A 19,424-nucleotide genomic window follows, 5' to 3' on the forward strand; every position below is an offset into this window, starting at 1 on the left:
AGGGAGTGGAAGGCTAAATCAAGTCTGGACTATCTTATGCCTAAATAAGGCTGCCATACAACAGCTACACTAATGCTTGCTTTATAGTCAGTTGCTGGTGGGGCTGAAAAATAAACTCAGCAAGTTTTCCAAAGGATTGGCATACTGCTAAAGTCAGCTGCACAAGTGCTACTGCTGCTGACTGTAAGGGGAACAAGAACACATAAGACTGCCTATTTTCTTAGAAAGGGTGTTGTGAAAAATGCAGAGTGTAAGCAGCTGCTGCCCAGCATGTGGAAAAGAGAATGTTAAAGTTGCAAGTCACTGCAGGACTAGCTTTCTTTCTCCTCCAGTGCAGAAAGGCTACACTGGAATGCCTGTAGCAAAAGGGAGAGAGATCTGAACTCTCAACCCTGCCAAAATACCAGTGTAAAGTTCCCATGGAAAAGAATTTGTAGAGAGTTTGCAAACTGAAGGCTCCTCTATTGGACATCAACCAACAGTGGAAAGAGCTGTTGCTGAATTTGTCTCAGCTCTGAGATGTGTAGGAAGAAACAGCTTCTTATGCTTGGAAGCCAGCTCTAAAATACACATGGAACAGATGATAGCCAAGATAACTATAGTGCAAAACTATAGCTGTTCCCTTTAAAGTGAAAAAGCTGCTGACTAAGACATATAGCACTTGCAGGAAACTAAAATAAGTGGTTGCTTGTCTGTGCCACCATGCAAATTACTCAATAGAAGCTCAAAGCTGTAATTTTGAAGAACACTTTTATTTAAAAGTAGTGAAAAGATTGGAAAAAGTATAAGTTAACCACTTGTCAGTGTGTCTAAGAAGCATAAAGTATATTCTCGCAGTTGTATACAGTAGCTCCAACATGTTAACGTGATTCACAAGTCTCTTGCCTTGTTTCAGACCACTTGCAGATGGCTTCTCAGAGGAGTTACAGCAGTCGCTCATAGAATAGGAGATAGGCTTGTGAGCTCAGCACTTTTGACACAGACACAGCTTGTACATGGGTATCACTGATGTGGAACCACTGTCCTTTTACTGGTTCAGTTTCTAAAGCTGTGAAACGAAGAATTTGGTTGTAAAAGTTATTACAAGGATCGAAGCAATCAATCAATCCTGTTACTGTTCTGCAGTAAGAGAGAATTTGTAAAATATTTCTAATTACTTACCTTGGAGAGACTGTCCTTGAAGGACAAGATCAGAGAGATGATTGTTCATGCTTCTCATTTTAGCATAAGCAGTGTAGTGCCCAGACCTCATTGTTCCACTATGTTCAACAACTCCGTAGAGAGAGTACAATACTTTAGTATTCCCTTCAGCCACGTTCTATAAAAGCAAATGTTTAGGTATGTCAGTCAGGAACAGGGTTTTAAACAAGGCTAGAATGTAAACTCTTCACTTTGCTTTGATTTGTTTGCTGATGAAAGAGAAGCTGGTCATTACAGATTCATGCAAGCACTACAGCTATGCTCAGTGGAAGTACACTGACTCAAGTACAAGTTGCACTTGGAAGTTATCCTGTCTTATCACACAAAATAACTGAAGCTTGACAAGCTTCCTACAAAGATTCTGCTAAGCAGCTTAACTGTGAAAGCACAACAGAATGTGGGAAAGTAGAATCTGATTGTTTTGCCACTTACTTTACATTTAGCTGTACAGAAAGGAGCCAAGTCTATCACTTCTGGAAACTTGATATGCCTGTTAACCTTCCGTAGATTAAATCCAGCCTTAAACAGACAAAAGTAGAAGAAAACCCCATGATGTTAAAATGTAGCATATCAAACCCATGCTTAGTTACTCAGTGTTTTAGGTTAAAGTTTCAACAATACAAAATTAGTTTTACATCACACAAAATTGGGAAAAGCAACATTGCGGGTTTTTTTCTGCGATGCCTAAGGTTTCCCAGCATTACCTCCTTGCCCTCACACACTGCACTGGAGCACAAGTTAAAACCTCTTCAACTCACTCTTGTGGTAACTTAATGGTAGCAGAAGTGTGTGTGTGGGGGGCGGAGAATCAGCTCATGTACTTATATAACTATGAGGACATCTCTTGCTTTGCAGATTCTGTAATATGCCTGAGGGTCTAGTTTTATATCATCAAAACTGATGGAACTTCTACTCTTACCTTATTCAAATAATCTTCCAGTATCAAACTGGAAAAAGAAAAGGAGATAATGACAAATGTAATTTCTTTAATCATGTTACAGTCTCTTGGAATAGGCTACACTTTTCCATTTTCTCTGTGAAATTATTTTTCATCTATTTAAAGTCACCTCCCTTGTTTTTCAAGTATTTTGACCAAAATACCTAACAGCTTTAAATTTAGAAGAGGCAATACTGTCTCACATCCCTATTCCTGTCCTCTTTCTTTCTTGAAAAGCTAAAGCCTTAAATTAAAATTTTTCCTTCAACTTGGAAGAAAGGTAAGCCACTTTACTTAGGGACACGGTTTAGTGGTGGACTCGGGAGTGTTAGGTTTACAGTTGAACTTGATGATCTTAAAGATCTTTTCCAACCAAAATGATTCTATGATTCTACTTCAGTGTCTATAAGAAAGACTTAAGTTGCATTGCTTTCTATTCATCCTCACCCCCCTCAGTAAGGCTCGGAATTCTCTTTTCCAATTCTACTGACCTATTTGTTACATTCATTTAGTATTCTATCTGTACTGAAATATAAGAGTCCATGAACTGCTGGAGTAGCTGGAAACAATTAATGCTAAAGTATTGCTTAATACAGTAAACAGTAACAATAGTGAGGGAATATATTGCAAATAAGCTCACAAAAGAGTGTTTTACAGATAACTAACAGAATATCCTTTCAGGAAAACACATCCTGACTCCTCAAAGACCACAAAAACCAACGCTGTGTGCCAATGCCTTCCAGACCTTGGAAAAAAAAGACCAAACCAAAACAGGCTTATAGGAAATGAAAATAAGCTGACATGAATTCTAAGTTAAGCTATTAGTATGCGCACAGATACATATTAAACTGATACTGCATACATACACATTCTTGCAATATCAGCCTGCTGCTTACCTGTTGAAACCTCTTTAAGTGAAGAGTTAAAATTGGAGGAGCAAGAGAGATTAGCATCTGCTTTTTGGCATTTGTATAAACATACTTTTCACCTGCAGAAAAGAAAAACTACTGGTGATTAAGATCTAAACAAATGTTACAGCAAGAATTTCTTCATTTTCACTGTTTAGACTGTTAGAATGTCATCTACTACAAGAAAAGAGAAACTGAACATTCCCCTTTTTAACATCACGTTAAATGAACTGTACAACAGCTGCCATCTTGCAAATCCTATATCACAAAAGTAACCGCTCACACCATGTCTGGGCAGTGTCAGCACAAGCAGGAGGAATTCTTGCTTGTTCTCTACAACTCCCACAATCAGAAATTGCATGCAGCTTTTATTGGCCTTTTCAGCAAACACCAACATGATTTCCCTATGACTGTCACAGCAGAATTTTCACATTTTAGGAAAGAACAGAAAAGCCACCTGCTAAACAGCTGCTTCCTACATTCATCCACATAATGAATTTTTAGATGGAAACGTCCTTTCCCTCCCGCCAAACCCACTCCTCTTTACTCACTTTTCTTTTTCAGTCCTGCAGTATTCTGTACCCAACCTTGTGAGCCTACTGTTCTGCTCAATTAAAAGCTTGAATTAATCTGTGTGAAAGAGGTTCTCACAAGCTACCCACTCATTACTAGTTCAAGTGATTCAAGTTGAATTTATACGAATACCAGTTTAGGGACATTCCCCCCCTTACCCACCCAAGCAGCAGATATAGACATATTTAAATTTTTCTTTTAGAAGGTAATTTGTCATACTTTTGATGTTCTTCTTTGGTCCATAATGTCTTTGTGTACATACATCACAGAGTAGTTTATTGGTCTCAGTAAGTTTTTCATTACGGGTAAATTGATACAAACAGTGATGGACTGAACCTTCTTCTGAGTTCAGCTCTTCCCTGGTTGCAAGAGTACAAAATGCTGTTTCTGGATCTTCAGTTGATACTTCACACGTCTTGATGGGAACAGTTTGAAGGTTATCTAAGGTACTCTTATCAGATTCAGCATTGGCACCCAAGTGTAGTTTTGAAAAGTCGGTAGCAAGTTCTTCCTCCTGTTCATTTTCATCATCCTCATCTTTCAAAGATAGATTGTCAAGGCCATTGACAAACTTTACAGGAGAATCTAAGCCTTCCATAGGGAAATCCACAAGAGACTCATTTTCTACACACATTTGTTCTGTCTTTTCTGTATTTTCATGCATGCTCTGAACTTCTGTACTGTTTCCCTGTATACTCAAGTCTTTTTGATTTAAACAGTGATCTTTGCAATCATTTGATGATTCCTCTTCTTGCTTTGTATCAGGAGTTTCAGAGTTAATTTCTGCCTCTGATTCTTGGCTATACTCAAAATCTTTTTCTGGCTGTTCAGTTGCACAGATATCTGTCAAGTGAAGCACTTTTCCTTGAAGTTTTTGCTGGCGGCGCTGGCTCTGCAAATTGGAATACATAATATACAAGAATACAAAAAACAGAGCAAGTTTAAATGGTATTTAGCATTTCTTAAAATTTCTTTATAAAAATTTTTGTAGCATGCCATAGATGCAAAAGGTGGGAGGGGGCAGAGTAATCTATGGTTTAATGATCATCAGAGGTGAATTTATCCCCACTTGAGGTACTGTGTAACAAGGAATCTCTGTATCTTCAAAATACAACTAATGATTCCGTTTATATCTTCCCCATCCTTTCTTATGTCTGGATTCTAAAGTTTTGTGACTATTCTTGCAATCAGTGACTGGAAAACAGCTGTCTGATACAAATTAAAGCTACTTCAGACAGGCAACATAAATTGCACACTCCTCTGGATACTAACTTATTCATAGCACAGCAACTCTCAACAGAAGATGTAACTTCTTAATTGCAAAGATGTAGATACAATTGGTCTTTCCAGTTGTGCATTTGAGTGAGGAGAACCTGTTTCCTTTCCTTTCCCCTAAACCCAGGAAGCAAAAAGAGTTTGTTTTACCAAAAAGTTGCAAGCACTTCATTAACAAAAGTGAAATAATTATCAAAACCAACCTTGGCTTGTTTTTTGGCTTGTTTCTTTGCTTTTTTCTGAAGGTGCTTACTTGTACCAGGAGGCTCATCTCTCTGCTTACGATAACAGTCATTGTTTTTATCCTCTTCATCTTCAGATTCCTTTTCTTTGGTTTTTTTAACATTTCTCTCATTTGTAATTTTTACTTTCTGCAAAAAAACAAAAAGCCACAAAACAACCACAGAAGCAGAGATATTACTATCCTGAATAACAAAATAGTATTCCAAAGAAAACTGTAGGGATGAGATGTTACCTGAGTTTTCAATTCAAGTTATTGCATTTTAGGGACTATAACATACAACTAACTCATTTATGCCACTCTAATGTTTACAAAAGAGGTGTCTCAATCCAGAGAGAGTCCATGTGAAACAATAACTTGCAGAACAAAACTATGAAAAAGTAAGGCTACCAAGAGCCAAATTCTGAACCTGTAAAGGGGCAACATTACCTTTGGCTCTAACAGAGCTAAAGCTCATTAAATGCACTGAAGAGTAACATTTTACACAAGCGGAGACGTTTTCAGTTGAACTGCCTGCCACAGAATTGGTTTTCTTCTGCTAAAATGAAATTTGTTCGTTGTAGAAGATACATGATCCCTTTGGCTAAGGGGGTTTCATTTCAGTATTTACTCATTAGGTTTTGTGCGAACAGTGCTACACAACAAGTCTGAAATATTACATATACAGATTATAAATACGAAACACAAAGCAAATAAAGCATTGAGTGTCTAGAGATCAAATAAATCAATATTGATCAAATAAGTATTCACATACTAGCTTACCAATGTTTCCTAACTTCATTCAATAACCTGAATATTATGAGAAGTATTCTTGTACTCAGTGTAGAAAAATGGATGAAAAAAGTAAAAAAAAATAAATTAAGCACTCAAGCAACCACTAGGCACCCGTCACTGTCATGCAATGTAGTGCAGTTTTACAACAGTAAATATTAATTGGGAAGCACTGTTTTTTGCAACTTAGTCTTTAACAACAGTGAGACAGCACTGGAACATACTAGATTATTCCCTAAGCCAATCTCTACATTAGAAACATTAACTTGACAAAGCAGCAAGATCGCCAACAGACTTACCAGTCATTTCCTAGAGACAATTTATGGTCACAACTTAGAGGAGTGACTCTCATGAAAATCTTATTCTTTATCTCTATGGGCAGATTTACAACTTTAACTTTTAAAAGAGACATTTAGAAAGATGCATAAATTCATTCCCTAATTGAGGTGTTTTTATAAAAGCAAACAAAAAAATAAGTCAAGCATGTACAATTTCTTACCTGATCATCTAGTACAGGAAGTGACAAATCAAGGAAAGACTCATGGACCAAGGATACCTTTAAACAAGTATTTAAGAGTTTAATTTAATTTTGTTTAGCAATCACATTACCACAGAAATAAGCAAGAAATACTTTTATAAAGTTTCAGTTTTCTAGTGGCCTAGAATGAGAGAACCCAACTTAGGGCCTATGAGATAGATACCTGCAATCTGTCATGACATCCACCTAGCCCGCTCACTAATACCCTTAATTACTTCATTCTTGGGATGCATTATCCCAATAGTGACTTCTTGTTTTAACTATTTTTCTGGCAATCCCATGGTGATTCTAGTGTGGGAAAGGGAGAGATCAAATCATCTGATGAAAAAGGAAAGGGCCCCTGGCAGCATACTGCTAGTGGCAGAATAATTCATCTACTCTACAATTTGTACCGCTGGAAGGTGCTCACCAGGAATCTGAGAGTGAATTCTTCTGGCAGAGGCAGCTTGCTGTTGCTGGCCTCTTTTTCTTTAAGTCTTCTGAAAGGAACTGAAATATTAGCTTTATAATATATGGGAAGAAATATTTCAGCCAAATCATGACCCCCTTTGAAAAGCATGCAGCTAGTCAACTCTTATAAGTCTATTAACTGAAGCAAACCCATCCAATTCCACTTATTTCTACACAGAGTTACTTTGGGGTTCTCCTGCAGATGACAAAAAATTATACTCTAGCCTATTTATAGCAGGAAGTTTACTTACGGTTCTGCATTCATCACACATAATTGTACTGGTTAATTCTCCACCAAAGATTCGATCTACAAAACTTTGTATTCCCTTTTTCTTTTCGTATTCTGAGAATTGACAAAGTATACAGTAAAGTTAATATTATTACATATAATACACTGGCAACTAATTTAGTTATGGCATTCCAGATACAACAAAAGAAAATTAGGCAAGATGAAAGATGGAACATGTTAGTTAGCCTGTTCTAGTTTCCTCAGGAAGTAGAGCAAGGTTCCTAAATTAAGAACTGTTTGTATATCAAAGGAATGGGGGAGAAAACACATTGGAAGAACACAGTTTGACTGAACCAACACCTTTACCACTTTCTCAACATATTTCCCTATTTTCGCAGAAGTACTGCATCCCAGTAAGAGCTCCTGTCTTCTCTCAGGACTTAACTCAAACAACTGTCTAAACCTAAAAACAAGCACAACTTTTGTCTGCACTGGTGCCTTATAAACAAAATCTATTTCCTGAAGTTATATTTTCAGTGTAGCATATACTCTGAACTTAAATTGTTCTTCATCTTCTAATGTAAGCCATGTTAAAAAGTTTGAACATTCTTCTGTTCAGTAGTTTGGGGTTTTTTTTGATACCACTGTTAAGTAATATGGGCTATTAGGACAGAACAAATCATCACATTCGTATGCTAATATTTTAATTTCTTACATAATATTAGAAGGATTAAACACTACCCAAAAGTATTTTAATGTATAACGACTATAGAATCAACTCTCTCTTGTTTTGTTAATAAAGAAAAACCACCAATGTCAGTAACACATTTAAATAGACTAACATTATTGAGCCTTATATTCTAGATACGTGTATATTCAAGACATGGCATAAAGTTGAACAATTAAACATGTTAGTTGATACTAATAGTGTTACTTTGTGTACTTCAATGAAACAGAAAACTTTAAATTATCACATCAGTAAAATGTATTTTACCTTTAATTTTCTTTTTAAGTTCTTCTTCATTTTGTTTGTTAGAGTCAGTCAACGCCTTCAGTATTCCAACACTTATCCGCTGAAATTTTAACAACACACACTGTAAATTTCCTAAATTAATTCAGTAGTTTTACAAATGTTTCAGGTGGAGGAAAAAGTTTAAATCTTCATCAATTAAGAGAATCAATATAAACAACACATTCGCCTGTAAAGACACAAAATAGTTCCTGAGGATATTAAAAAAATAACCAACCAAGAAACAAGCTTGCAACTGTAGTCTTAGAATTAGTATGTAAGAAAAATCGGTCTAAGGATGAAACACTTTCACATACTAAAACTGGCAAGAAAACCCCCCACGAGCAATTTCCACAGGTGAACTTTCAGACATTTCAGAAGTTAAGACAAAAGGATATCCTTTAGGGTGACTACACATACTCAAAAATCCACTATTTCTATAGACGTTTTGGGCAAGTCAATCTGTTTCTGAAGGACAACAGATATTTACATTAAAAGTGATCAATTAACCAAAGACTTTTAGAGTAAGCAATACTGAACTGTTTTACCCGATTTTATTAGGAGAGCATAGAGAATAATCAGTACACTGCTTTCCAAAAAGGCAGAAAATACCATTACCTTAGAAACCTAAACAATGTGTGCAATATATTTAAGACGCAGAGGCCACAAACTTCTTACTTTTAATTGTTTTGTTAAATTAAAATAGTAATACCCTTTAACACTGCTGAGAGGCTACCTGGTTCTACAGCTCTGTTGCTAATACACTTCAAGTAAGTGCTGTGGGCAGCACATACCGCTCCACAGATGTTGACTTATCTCAGAAAGAATGTTCTTTCTCCTCTTAGCAGTGGGGAAAGTCTTGGTCTGGAGTATGAAGAAGAAACGTATGCACAACTATGAAATTAGCACTCACTTGAATTTCTTCTGCTCTCATTCCATCAAGTAAGTAACGAAGCAATTCATGACTGTCTTGCTGCTGATAACCTTTAAATCGTATTGCTCTGTTAAATGAAACAATAATTGAAAAGTATAACTGAACTTAGAGATAGATAAAGGAAAAACAATTCATACCAGATGCAAAAGGACAAAGTTTCAAGCAGGTATGTATAGAAAAGCAGCAAGTGTCTATATATGGTATTTTCTAAAAATATGAAGGTAGCTAACAGAACACGTCACTGAATATCTTAATTTTACTTCTATTCATTTATACTTTGCTCTTTGTCCTCTTCTTTCAAAACTTGTTAAGTATTACACAAATTTTATATGCTGTGACATGAGCTCAAGAAAAAAAAGGGAGAAAACTGACCTTTTTAAACAACTAAGGTTTTTTTCCCATACTCACTATGACATGCAATTGTACAGATACTCACTTTTTACAAACCTGAGCAAAAAGTTCCTTAGGAGTGACTACCCCTTTTTTTGTCTCTTGCATTTCTGTCAGGAACTGAAACATGGCTAATGTCAAAGGACCTGGCTGATCTAGTTTTATCAGCTGAGGTTCCTGTTTTAAACAAAAGCAACAAAGTTGTTCTTCCTTAATGTGGTGACAGATTCTTCTGGATTAAGTTTTTCCTTACATAAAAACATCAGTTCTTGAAAACATTATTATATAATAGAATACACAAAATTCCAAAATAGCAATTAGTTAACCTAAAACAATCAATACATGGTTCCTCATGAGACGATAGCAAAACACTGGGCTAAGAATCATTAATTATTCATCACTTAGTTGCAACTCTGGATTTCTTGCTTTCACCAAGAAAAAAAAATACAGTTTCTTAAAATGCATAACCCTTCTTTCCCAGCCAAATCCTCAACTGTAATGATAGGTGCATTATTTAAGTTAGCGCTGCAAACATCTTCTAGTTTCCTACTTTGCATTTAGACAAGTGACACTATAGCAAAAGTTACACATTTTTACCCTTTAAATAACTTAACCATAACTTAAGTACCCCTTTGATGACAACTAATACTTAGAGTACTGAATCACTGCTCTTTCACTTTGAATGAAAGGCCTACACTGACTTCAGAAGCAGCTCTATGGAAGTCAATGGTGAAGTTCCCACTGATTTTACATCTTAAGCTTGTTAGTATTTAGCTGAAACAACTTTAAAATCTAGAGATAAGTATTGTTTGTTTCTTTAATACAGTAGAAGGGTGGGGAGAAACACCATGGAATTTGAAGCATAAATACCATCGATAACTCAGGTGACTCGATTTTAACTGTTGTGCCAGGCATTTTAGCTTCTTTAAGCAGCTCCCTCAGGACTGGAGTTTGTGATAAATTCTGTAGAACACAAAAGAAAGAAAATGATCAGTAACTAGGGAACAAGAGGAAGGGCAGGTGAATTCCATAGGTCATGGAATTTGTAACAATTAGCTGCAGATTAGCATCAATTTAGTTTTCCCAAACACCAAACTAGAGTGTTAACTGCCATATTTGCTTGGTTTAAAACATGTTTAAAACAAACAAACAAACAAAAAAAATCAAACTGTTTACTAAAAACCTGCAAGTACAGTGGGAATTTTGTTGGAGTAAAGCTTCAGTATCAAGAGTCAAAGAGCATAAGATCACACTGAAGTTCTGATACACATGACAGAGCAAGTTTATTCTATCCAAACCACTTCTTAGCTGAGCAAGACACACAAGATGGCAATGCAATATGCTCAACCTGTTAATATTTATTTTTATTTGATTTCCTGTTGCTAAGAGAGACATTTTTGTTTCAGTAAACACCCACAGTCTTTGGGTATTAATCTCTTACATTCTAAGAGGTCAGCAAAGGTGACGTGCCAGACTTATTTTTTTTACTAAACTAGGAAGTTGACACGCTCAATCTACATCAGTGAAAGATGATGTCCCTCAAAGACAAGGCAGTTTGTTATATTTTCCCTTATAGCAAGTCTGAACCTGCAACTCCACTTCTTCATATTTCTCTGGGCCAACACACTATTTTTAGAAAGAACCCATCATTCTTGGCAGATAAAAAAAAAATCACATTCTAACTGTGTCATTGTAAAAGACTGGGGCCAGGGTTGTTGTGGACTGTTGGGTTTTTTGTTGGGGTTTTTTTTGCTATTCAAAATTTTTTTTTAAGAGCAGCAATAACTACTGTACCTGCATCACTGCATTAAAGAAACATGTATTCCCCAAGTTACTAAGTCCTTTCACAGTCACTTCCGAGTTAGCACTTGAATGAGAATTCTCTTCTTTAAGTGAGACTTCTTTTTCTTGCTCATTTTTGCTGTCTTTTTCCACCTTTTTATTTTCAAATTCTTTTTTCTCTTGTTGTTTTTCTGCTGAAATAATAAAAAACCCCATACTATATATTAACCCAGTAACAGGGAATGGGCTAGGAAAGAGGTTTTATAGGCAGGAGCAATCTATGTTGTTTAAAACTTAAACATATACTAATTCTGTAATTGTATAAATGTAATACTACCAGTTTAGGTTCTTAAACTGTCCAGGTAACAGGAGTTAAAAAATAAACAAAACTAAACAAGCAAAAAAAAAAAAAAAAAAAAAAAAAAAAAAAAACCCTTAAAATGCCTTTTTGAAAAAAAAAAAAAAAAAATCAATAAATCCTTGAAATGCCATTTTGTATCAGCATGCAATTTAAACATGCCACTTGGTCCACAAGCCTGTCATACCAACAATCTCTGAAATTCTGCATGTGTTATCTAAAGTGTCATTTGTGTTGCAAAATCACCTGTGTTAGGGCTTTATGGGCTTTCCGTTTTGACACAGCACTATTGTCTGAAATGAAATGCACAGGCCTCCCACTGTCAAAGAATTCTCACATTCATTTCACGAACCTATACAGATGAAACTGGAAGGTTTATATTACTCAAGACACATTAAAGATACTTTCCCCAAAAATACTTTGGTGTACAGCTCAAAATTTCTATGATCTGTTTAATAAAGCCATAAGGGAATTCCAGGTAATTTTCAGAATTACACCCACACTGGTTCTGCCAGTTTGGCAGTCTACTATTGACTAGATTTCTGATAAACAGGGCTGTGAGCCAAGATTAACTTAAAGTAACACCAGCTCAGAGGAAGCAAGGACAACACAATCTTTGATGATGGACAAGAAACAGATGGAACACCTGAAACAGACAACAACTGCACCAGGTATCTATCTGTTTCCCCGCTCAAGTCTGAGAAGAAAATATTTGCAACCAATATGAAATTCCAATATTAGATGTACAGAGACTATGTATGTAGGAAAGAATGACCAAAACCACCTAAAGATTCTAATCCCTGTGGGAAAACCTCAGCCACTTGGCATTGCTGGATGGTTGTGATCTATTTTTCAAGGGGGCTATGATTTCACTCAAGTGTAGGAAATTGTTGGAATTTTGATAGCTATGAGTTATAGCGTTTATTTTGCTACGCAAATTCTTCCAAGTTTTCTAGTGGAAATGCCTTGTACAAAACCAGTTTTGTCATTGTGGAAACTAGGGGCTTTTGCTAGGTTTGTTTCCTTTTAAACAACCACGTTTTGTAGTTAGACTACAGGCTGAACATGCTATTTTAGAGAGTTCTGAATACACTGCAGGTATCTATACTAAACGTACAGACCCAGCAGATAAATCCTCTTGGATACTCCTTCCATAACGAAATGTGCTGCAACAGCTAGAGACTTTGTCATTCCAGCTGCTACATTCACAAACACCTACAAAAATACTTTTAAAAAATCAAGTTATCCTTAAGCAATTACAATTTTCCTTCAGATCAAGACAGACTGAGCAATATTGATGAATAAACACAGCACTTTTAAATACTGAAAGTCAATTACTTATCACAGAACAACTGAATGTCACATTTTTTAAAAATGTCACAGTAAAATTATATTTTTTTCCTCCTATTCCTGTATTTCAGGGCTGTAAAAGTTCAGGGGACACTGAACAAAATCCTGGTGCAATTAGGTCTGTGGGCTAGGATGTTACTTACGCTATCAGAATTCTAACAAAGGAGAGAAAAAAAAATTAGCTTTTTACTTTGTCATAAGGTGCTCCAAAAGTAAAATTTAAGTTAATGTACATTCTGGATTTACAGTACTGTCTCCTACATTTAAGCAACTTTCTGATTTACTGTGTATGCACTATTATAATTACCTACCTGTACCTGATGAGTCACAGCCAACTTGTTTTCTAACATAATCCACAGTCTGGCCTAGTCGTGTTGAAGTATTATATGAGACTTCATTATCACATATGTAGCACCTGTCTCCGTCCCCCCAAAAGAAAAACAATTAATCCTATTTTTCCTCTATTATTTAAAAATCCTGAACTATTTGCTTGTTTCATGTGATTCAATACACAAAGTTATAAAATTACAAGAGTTATTTTAAGATTTAGAAGAATTTGAGAAGACTTCAATATTTCTGATCAAGAGAATAATAAGTTTAAAAATTATCTTTACTAAATTATTTCAGTGACTGGAGGTTGCAATTTACAAATGTAAATTTGACTCTTTAAAATATGTACTTAGAAACCTTGTTGCAAGAAAAATAAATGCAGGGAAAGTTTTGCCAAAAATCAAGAAACTAAGATATGATGCCCTAAAGAAAATAAATTATGAATGTTACGGCACAGAAAAATAGCCTGAGCATTTTAGCTAAGCAATTACTTCATTATATTTAAATTGGATAAGAAATAAATCAGTGTCCTCTGTTAGTCCTGCACACTTTTATTTGCTCTTCCATTGCTGATGCAAATTTATTTACCTCTATGAGTAAAGAAGTGCATGGTTAGGTCACTAATCTGTTTTAAGCAAATTTTGAGAGAAGCTGCAGTCATAAAGGCTCAAGTAAGAATAAAATTCTGCCAGAACACACATAGCTGAAGGACAGTTGTATGTACTGGTTCTGTAGTTCTGCCCAATCAGCTCTTTGAAGAGGTCACAAAAGGTACTGAAGAGAATGTAAATACTTCTACACTTTGAAACACTCTAATTACAGTTCTTAGGCACAAATGCATTTAGCAGATTTCAGGATTGCTATAAATCAGAGTCTATTTTCCAATATTAAAAGCAGCAGAAGCCTGCAGCAAAGCGCTTTCCTACATCTCTAGCATCTCTGGAATTACCTACAATTTTCACATTTCTTCACATCTCATTAAAAAAAATCGGTTCAACTTTTGGATCCCTGAATATGTATTTATTGTCTGTCTGATTAATTATAAAAATAGGCATTCTTACTCCTGGAATAACAACTGATAGTTACTCCTATGGGCAATTTTAAGATCATAACATTTCATCTGTCAAAAATTTTGTAGGTAACCTTGAAGGAATCAAGGGATTGGAAAAAGTCTTTTCAGCAATGGCTGTCTGACCAGTGGGGCAAAAACCCAAGTAGACCCAACTGCTATGGCATACCAGTACTGAAAACGCACACAATAGCACTTATTGTAAACCCAAACCAGCAAAACTTAATGAATTACCAGAACTCTCCTCTTTCTCTCCAAACTCAAAACATTTCTTTTAACTGTTTACAGGTACTATTCAAATGCAATTTCAACCACACCAACACCATCAAAATCTGTTTCCACTTGTTAGTATTCTGACCAAGCAAAAGCAATAAAATACAAAGTCAACAGCGTTTACTAGTTGGTCAATTTCAACTTCAATTATGAAAATTTTCTAGTTATAAATTTTACAAGAAAGTAATTATTTATTCAGCAAATCTCAGCAAAGACTGCTGGGATTTTTGTGTGGGGAAGTGCTTTATGTACGCCTAGAGATAAATCCTAGAATTCACAAAGAAAAGAAAACACAAATTATATCCCAGCCTCTGTTGCCCTCTAGCTACGTCTTATAACCGTTGCTTTTCAAACTCACCACACACTCCAGTTGTCCAAACTGAGAACCAAACAATGGGGATCTGACCTCGGCGTTGTATAATGCTTTAAAGCATGCTGCTCTTGAGAATTTCTGCCACAGCCCTATAATGTTGATAACCATAAGTGTCACAAAATTCAGTTGAATATCAATGAAACATACATAATAAGTCAGAGTATAAACAAAATATTAAAATGAAAACTGTTTAATTATGTTAAACTAATTAGGGTGAACAGATAGGTCTCTATTTCAAGACACTTATTTCTGCAGAGAGAAAGGTAACTCACTGGGTGCAGAATAACTACAAAGTTGCTCGGGGACTGAATATTTAATTTACAAATTCCAGTTTGAACAGCTTGAAGAACGAACCAGAACAAAAACCTCTTCAGCATGCAGAGTTCTAAGTTTAATAAACTAATATGAGCTTAAGCTCTTACTGTAAAAATCACAACTTAGGAGCATTAACAGAAAATTTTATTTTCTTAGCAAAATAATTTGGACTTTCTAGGTAATTAAGCCCTCAAGATGGTGTTTTAGCCTTAACCCTGCTAAATGCCTTTGTGCCAAGCTTTTACGTACATCTTTTTCAATTCAGAGCACACATTTTTTAATCACAGTATGGTATATAAACTCATTTATGTAGCACCACCTTTAAAATAAAAAAGAGAGAATCTAAGAGTTTAATCAGAAGCTCTCTTGTTCCACTGTATTATGAGAAACTGAAATATACTAAGACAAATTAACAACAAAACAAGAGATACCCTATGGCCACATTTCAGACATAACCATATTGAAGGGCTTTCATCACCCTCCTCCTCAGATTTCTCTTGTGTCTTATTGTCTGTCTTGCAGTCCTGACAAACGTGCCATTCCACGTTCAGCAGCGCCTTCTTCAGATGACCTTGTTCCAATCCTTTACGAATATGCTTGCACACAGGTTCTACAAAATAAAAGGCACAAGAAGGACGTAGGTATCATAACAAATGCAAACCTCAAAGATGCAGGCAGCAATCCAGGAGCTAGGATAGTCTCTGTAGAGTCTGACCATTTACCAGACATATCTGAAAGAAACTATTGTCACGCCCCTTCACAATCTGGGGATACTGTTGCTGCATCCTAAACTACTGCATTACTTAAAAAAAAAAAAGTATCACTCATCTCCATCTAGTCAGAGGAGTTGACAAAACCTTTTCACACAAACCTACCTACTGTGCGAGGCTGTGGGCTTCTATTATTGTGGCGTATGATTCCCACACCTCCCAGGGAGCAGCCACAGCCCACTGCCACAGTTCTCAGTCACCAAGGCAGCACCTGGTTGGTCTATAAAAGTGGAGATTATGGAGGTTACACTTCCAGCTGAGCTGCCTCAGTGAAATTATGAGCAAACTATGGTAAAAAAGAATGGTAGATTCATCTTACCTATACCATTATCACTTTGTACTACCATACTACACCCTACATGAAGCTGTACCTCCTGAGCCTGATGTGAGCTTCATGTACTTAACCAAACATCAAACTCTGCTAAGAACAGTTATACCAAGAATAGGCACCTGTTGCTAAGAGCTACTGTCAGGAGTTTAATTACCTTATTTATTTTTTGATTAATTTTAAAGCTTTTGGTTACACTGTCACTTGTACAAAGAGAAGCTGTCTGTAAGCCCAAGTCATGTACAGAGAAACTGCAATTGACAATGCACATACAAACTGATTCAAGTTCTTAAAAAAAAAAAAAAAAATTACCAACTTTTTTTTTTACAGTGTAGATTTCTAAGACATTTAGCATCATCAGCCTACAACTGTTCACTATTTGCAGTTACAAATGTCTAAATTTGCAAATACAGGGTCAAATATCTGACAGGACAAAGAGTTACCTCAAAAGTCAAAAAGCACAGAATAAACAAATCCATGCTAAAAGAAAAATGCTGTATGTACTTAGTATGTAAAAAAATACATCAGATTTTTGTGAAACTATTATTGAGAAGAATTACACAGCTGTTTAGATAATTCAACTTTCTTAAGTCCTTTGCTAGAGAGGTATTTTTATTGCTCAGACAGCAGAACAGATACAAATATATCTTTGTTGAGGACCATATGCAAGATTACAGCCTCAAGATCGCTAACTTTCCTTGGCATGAGCTGAGAAGTTTTGTACCTACAGTTCTGTTTCTGTCCAAGGATATAGGATTTTACCACAGTTCAAATGCCAGCCCATAACAGCCAAATACAGATATTTAGATGCATTCTTTAAGCCTTTTTATAAAACACAAGCTTCATCCACAACTTCAAAATTATCTTTATAAAAAAACCTTTTGTACATTGGTGGCTACTATTATAATGGAATTACTTGCAATGATCAGTCTTAGTTTCCATTTGTGGCTTAACAGGACTTTATCAGGGTAAACTAGCCTATAATTAGCCAAATAGCTGAGATGTCATCGGTAATTGCACCGTAACTGATTTCTTTGCTGGAGAAAAATGAGGAGCAGTCACAGCAGACACTGACCTTGACTTTAGGAAAAAGACAACAGAAGCTAAAAAGCCACAGGAGACAGAACCTCTCACAAGACCCGGACAACCAGGAAACTGAAGTAGAGTAGATTCTAATTCAAAACAAACAAGCCATCACACCGAGCCTCCTGGCAAAAACCTCTAAGAGTGCTTTCTCCCAACTAGATTAGCATGGCTCAATTCATTTCCTCATCAACAAAAAATAGGGGCAAGACACAATCTGTGACCTGGCAGACAAGGTGGTAGAAGAGAAGCACACAGCACAAGCAAAACCAAGAGCTAGAATAAGCAGAGTAAACAAGACAACAAATAAAATTTCAACACAGCGGTGAGATCCAGTACAGCTAAGAAGGATAACATTAACAATTTGTGATTTTTTCCTAAAAAACCAGAAGGCGAGGAAGAGAAAGAAGTTTTAACCAAAAAGCACTATGACTACACAGCTGAGGCATCCAGGGCCAGTACTAAGTGAGCTGCTAGTGAAGAGACAAATGGTTTCACATAAATATTTTAATCACAATCTTTTTTGCTGAAGCAAGAATCTTCTGCAACAAAACCTTCATCAGGAAAATGCTACTTAAACCTATCATGACAAGCTTAGCAGCTGACTCTGATGTATCTTATATTCTGAGGAATTCTACATGATTCAATACAATCTGCATATCAGTAAAGAACTGTGTGTCTAAGTTTCTTGAAAACCAGAAAATAATGCTGGTTTTTAAGACCAGATTATTATTTTCTAGTATACTTAGAAAAGTAGCAACACTAATGTTTCTTGGTAGACTCCAGTTTCAATTATCCAAACCCACACTTTGTAAATGAGACTTCAAAGCCAGTGACTGGTATAAAGGTCTTTTAATATTAATGAGTTTTCAAGCCCTCTTTGAGGATAAAACAAACATTAGGACCACAGACTTCTCTGAGGAAACACACCTAGCATATCCAGAGACTCATCAGACTGCGAAGTTTTGCCTTTGATGCGTTTCTTTCCCATATTTGTAGTCTGCAATTTTTCTTACATGCAACAGTGACCTAGCAAAGAAAAACAGTAAATTAGAAAGTAGGCTTTGGTTTTACTTGTTCATTGCTAAACAATAAATTACTTCTATGGCCAAGATGTCTCTTGAGGTGAAGTAATGCGTTTTAATTTGACATTTTCAAAAGAAAATAAACTAATTATACTTCAACATGAAACAACTGTAACTGTTGGGAGAGGCAAGATCACAGTGTGAATTATAAAAACCAAATTATTTAAAACCTTAAATCAAAAGCATTGCACAACAGAATAAGATGGGAAACCTAAGTATTAAAAATCCTATAAACTTTCAGGACTTGTACTTTAACTAACTAATAACACAGGGATTTTATGAAAAAAAATTGAACTTGTCCAATTACATTTGACATTTTTTGTGACTACAATTTTTCAGTTTTCTTTACTGCAAATTTCTTGTGTCTTTGAAGAAGTCTGACACATGCAAATACTCTAACATATTTGAAAATATACAGATAATAGAGTTCTGATTTTTCAGTTTCCTCACTGGGGGCGATTTGTCATCACTTTCCCAACATACCAAGCAAATAATTCAGATGAGGTCTGTTATTTTGTATGCCTGTAGACTCTTCTAGACAAGGGTGATCTACTGCTACAGAATCCTAAGCCAAGTGCTTGCCTTCAAGAAGTTGTCTACTGCATATATGGTAGGACATTCTTAACTTAGTCTGCAGCCCCTGTGCCTTACCTCACAAAAGATCATTAAAAAAGATCAGGTAAACTTCAAGTCAACATATGCTATACCATGAAAAAAATGCAAGCTAAAAGGGTTCAAAATCAAACCTCTTCAGTCTTATGCAGTCTTTGCAGGCTGGCCTAACCCTGCTGTCCATCTTCCCATACGCACGTTAGTGCAGCACTAAATCTGCCTGGTAACATCCATCCTTTCC

The 19,424-nt window shown here is 35.9% G+C and overlaps 1 protein-coding gene across 2 annotated transcripts; it reads right to left on the reverse strand.

The window, feature by feature from the left end:
• Positions 1 to 888: 888 nt before the first annotated feature.
• On the reverse strand, positions 889 to 18,477 carry USP16 (ubiquitin specific peptidase 16). 2 transcript variants are annotated; one of them, XM_010177933.1, is made up of 17 exons: positions 18,417 to 18,477; positions 15,737 to 15,915; positions 14,976 to 15,079; positions 13,257 to 13,360; positions 11,250 to 11,428; positions 10,326 to 10,418; positions 9,502 to 9,632; positions 9,045 to 9,132; positions 8,117 to 8,195; positions 7,145 to 7,236; positions 6,405 to 6,461; positions 5,097 to 5,264; positions 3,838 to 4,510; positions 3,034 to 3,125; positions 1,633 to 1,719; positions 1,162 to 1,318; positions 889 to 1,048 (listed from the first exon to the last, which is right to left on the reverse strand). In XM_010177933.1, exons 1-17 carry the CDS (start codon positions 18,475 to 18,477, stop codon positions 924 to 926), a joined length of 2,469 nt encoding a protein of 822 aa, XP_010176235.1. In that variant the 3' UTR covers positions 889 to 923. The 2 variants fall into 2 exon arrangements, with proteins under 2 accessions (XP_010176235.1, XP_010176234.1); XM_010177932.1 differs by having other exon boundaries at positions 11,250 to 11,431.
• Between the last annotated feature and the right edge of the window lie 947 nt (positions 18,478 to 19,424).

Source organism: Antrostomus carolinensis, unplaced genomic scaffold (assembly GCF_000700745.2).
Source record: "Antrostomus carolinensis isolate BGI_N321 unplaced genomic scaffold, ASM70074v2 scaffold27611, whole genome shotgun sequence".
NCBI classification, from domain to species: domain Eukaryota; kingdom Metazoa; phylum Chordata; class Aves; order Caprimulgiformes; family Caprimulgidae; genus Antrostomus; species Antrostomus carolinensis.

Coding starts and splice junctions, on each gene's coding strand:
- USP16 (XM_010177932.1), bottom strand. CDS start 18,477: ATGGGAAAGAAACGCATCAAAGGCAAAACTTCGCAGTCTGATGAGTCT. Junction 8,196..9,044: donor TGAGAGCAGAAGAAATTCAA/GTGAGTGCTAAT, acceptor TTAAAATTTCAG/CGGATAAGTGTTGGAATACT. Junction 1,049..1,161: donor TCAAGGACAGTCTCTCCAAG/GTAAGTAATTAG, acceptor TTCGTTTCACAG/CTTTAGAAACTGAACCAGTA.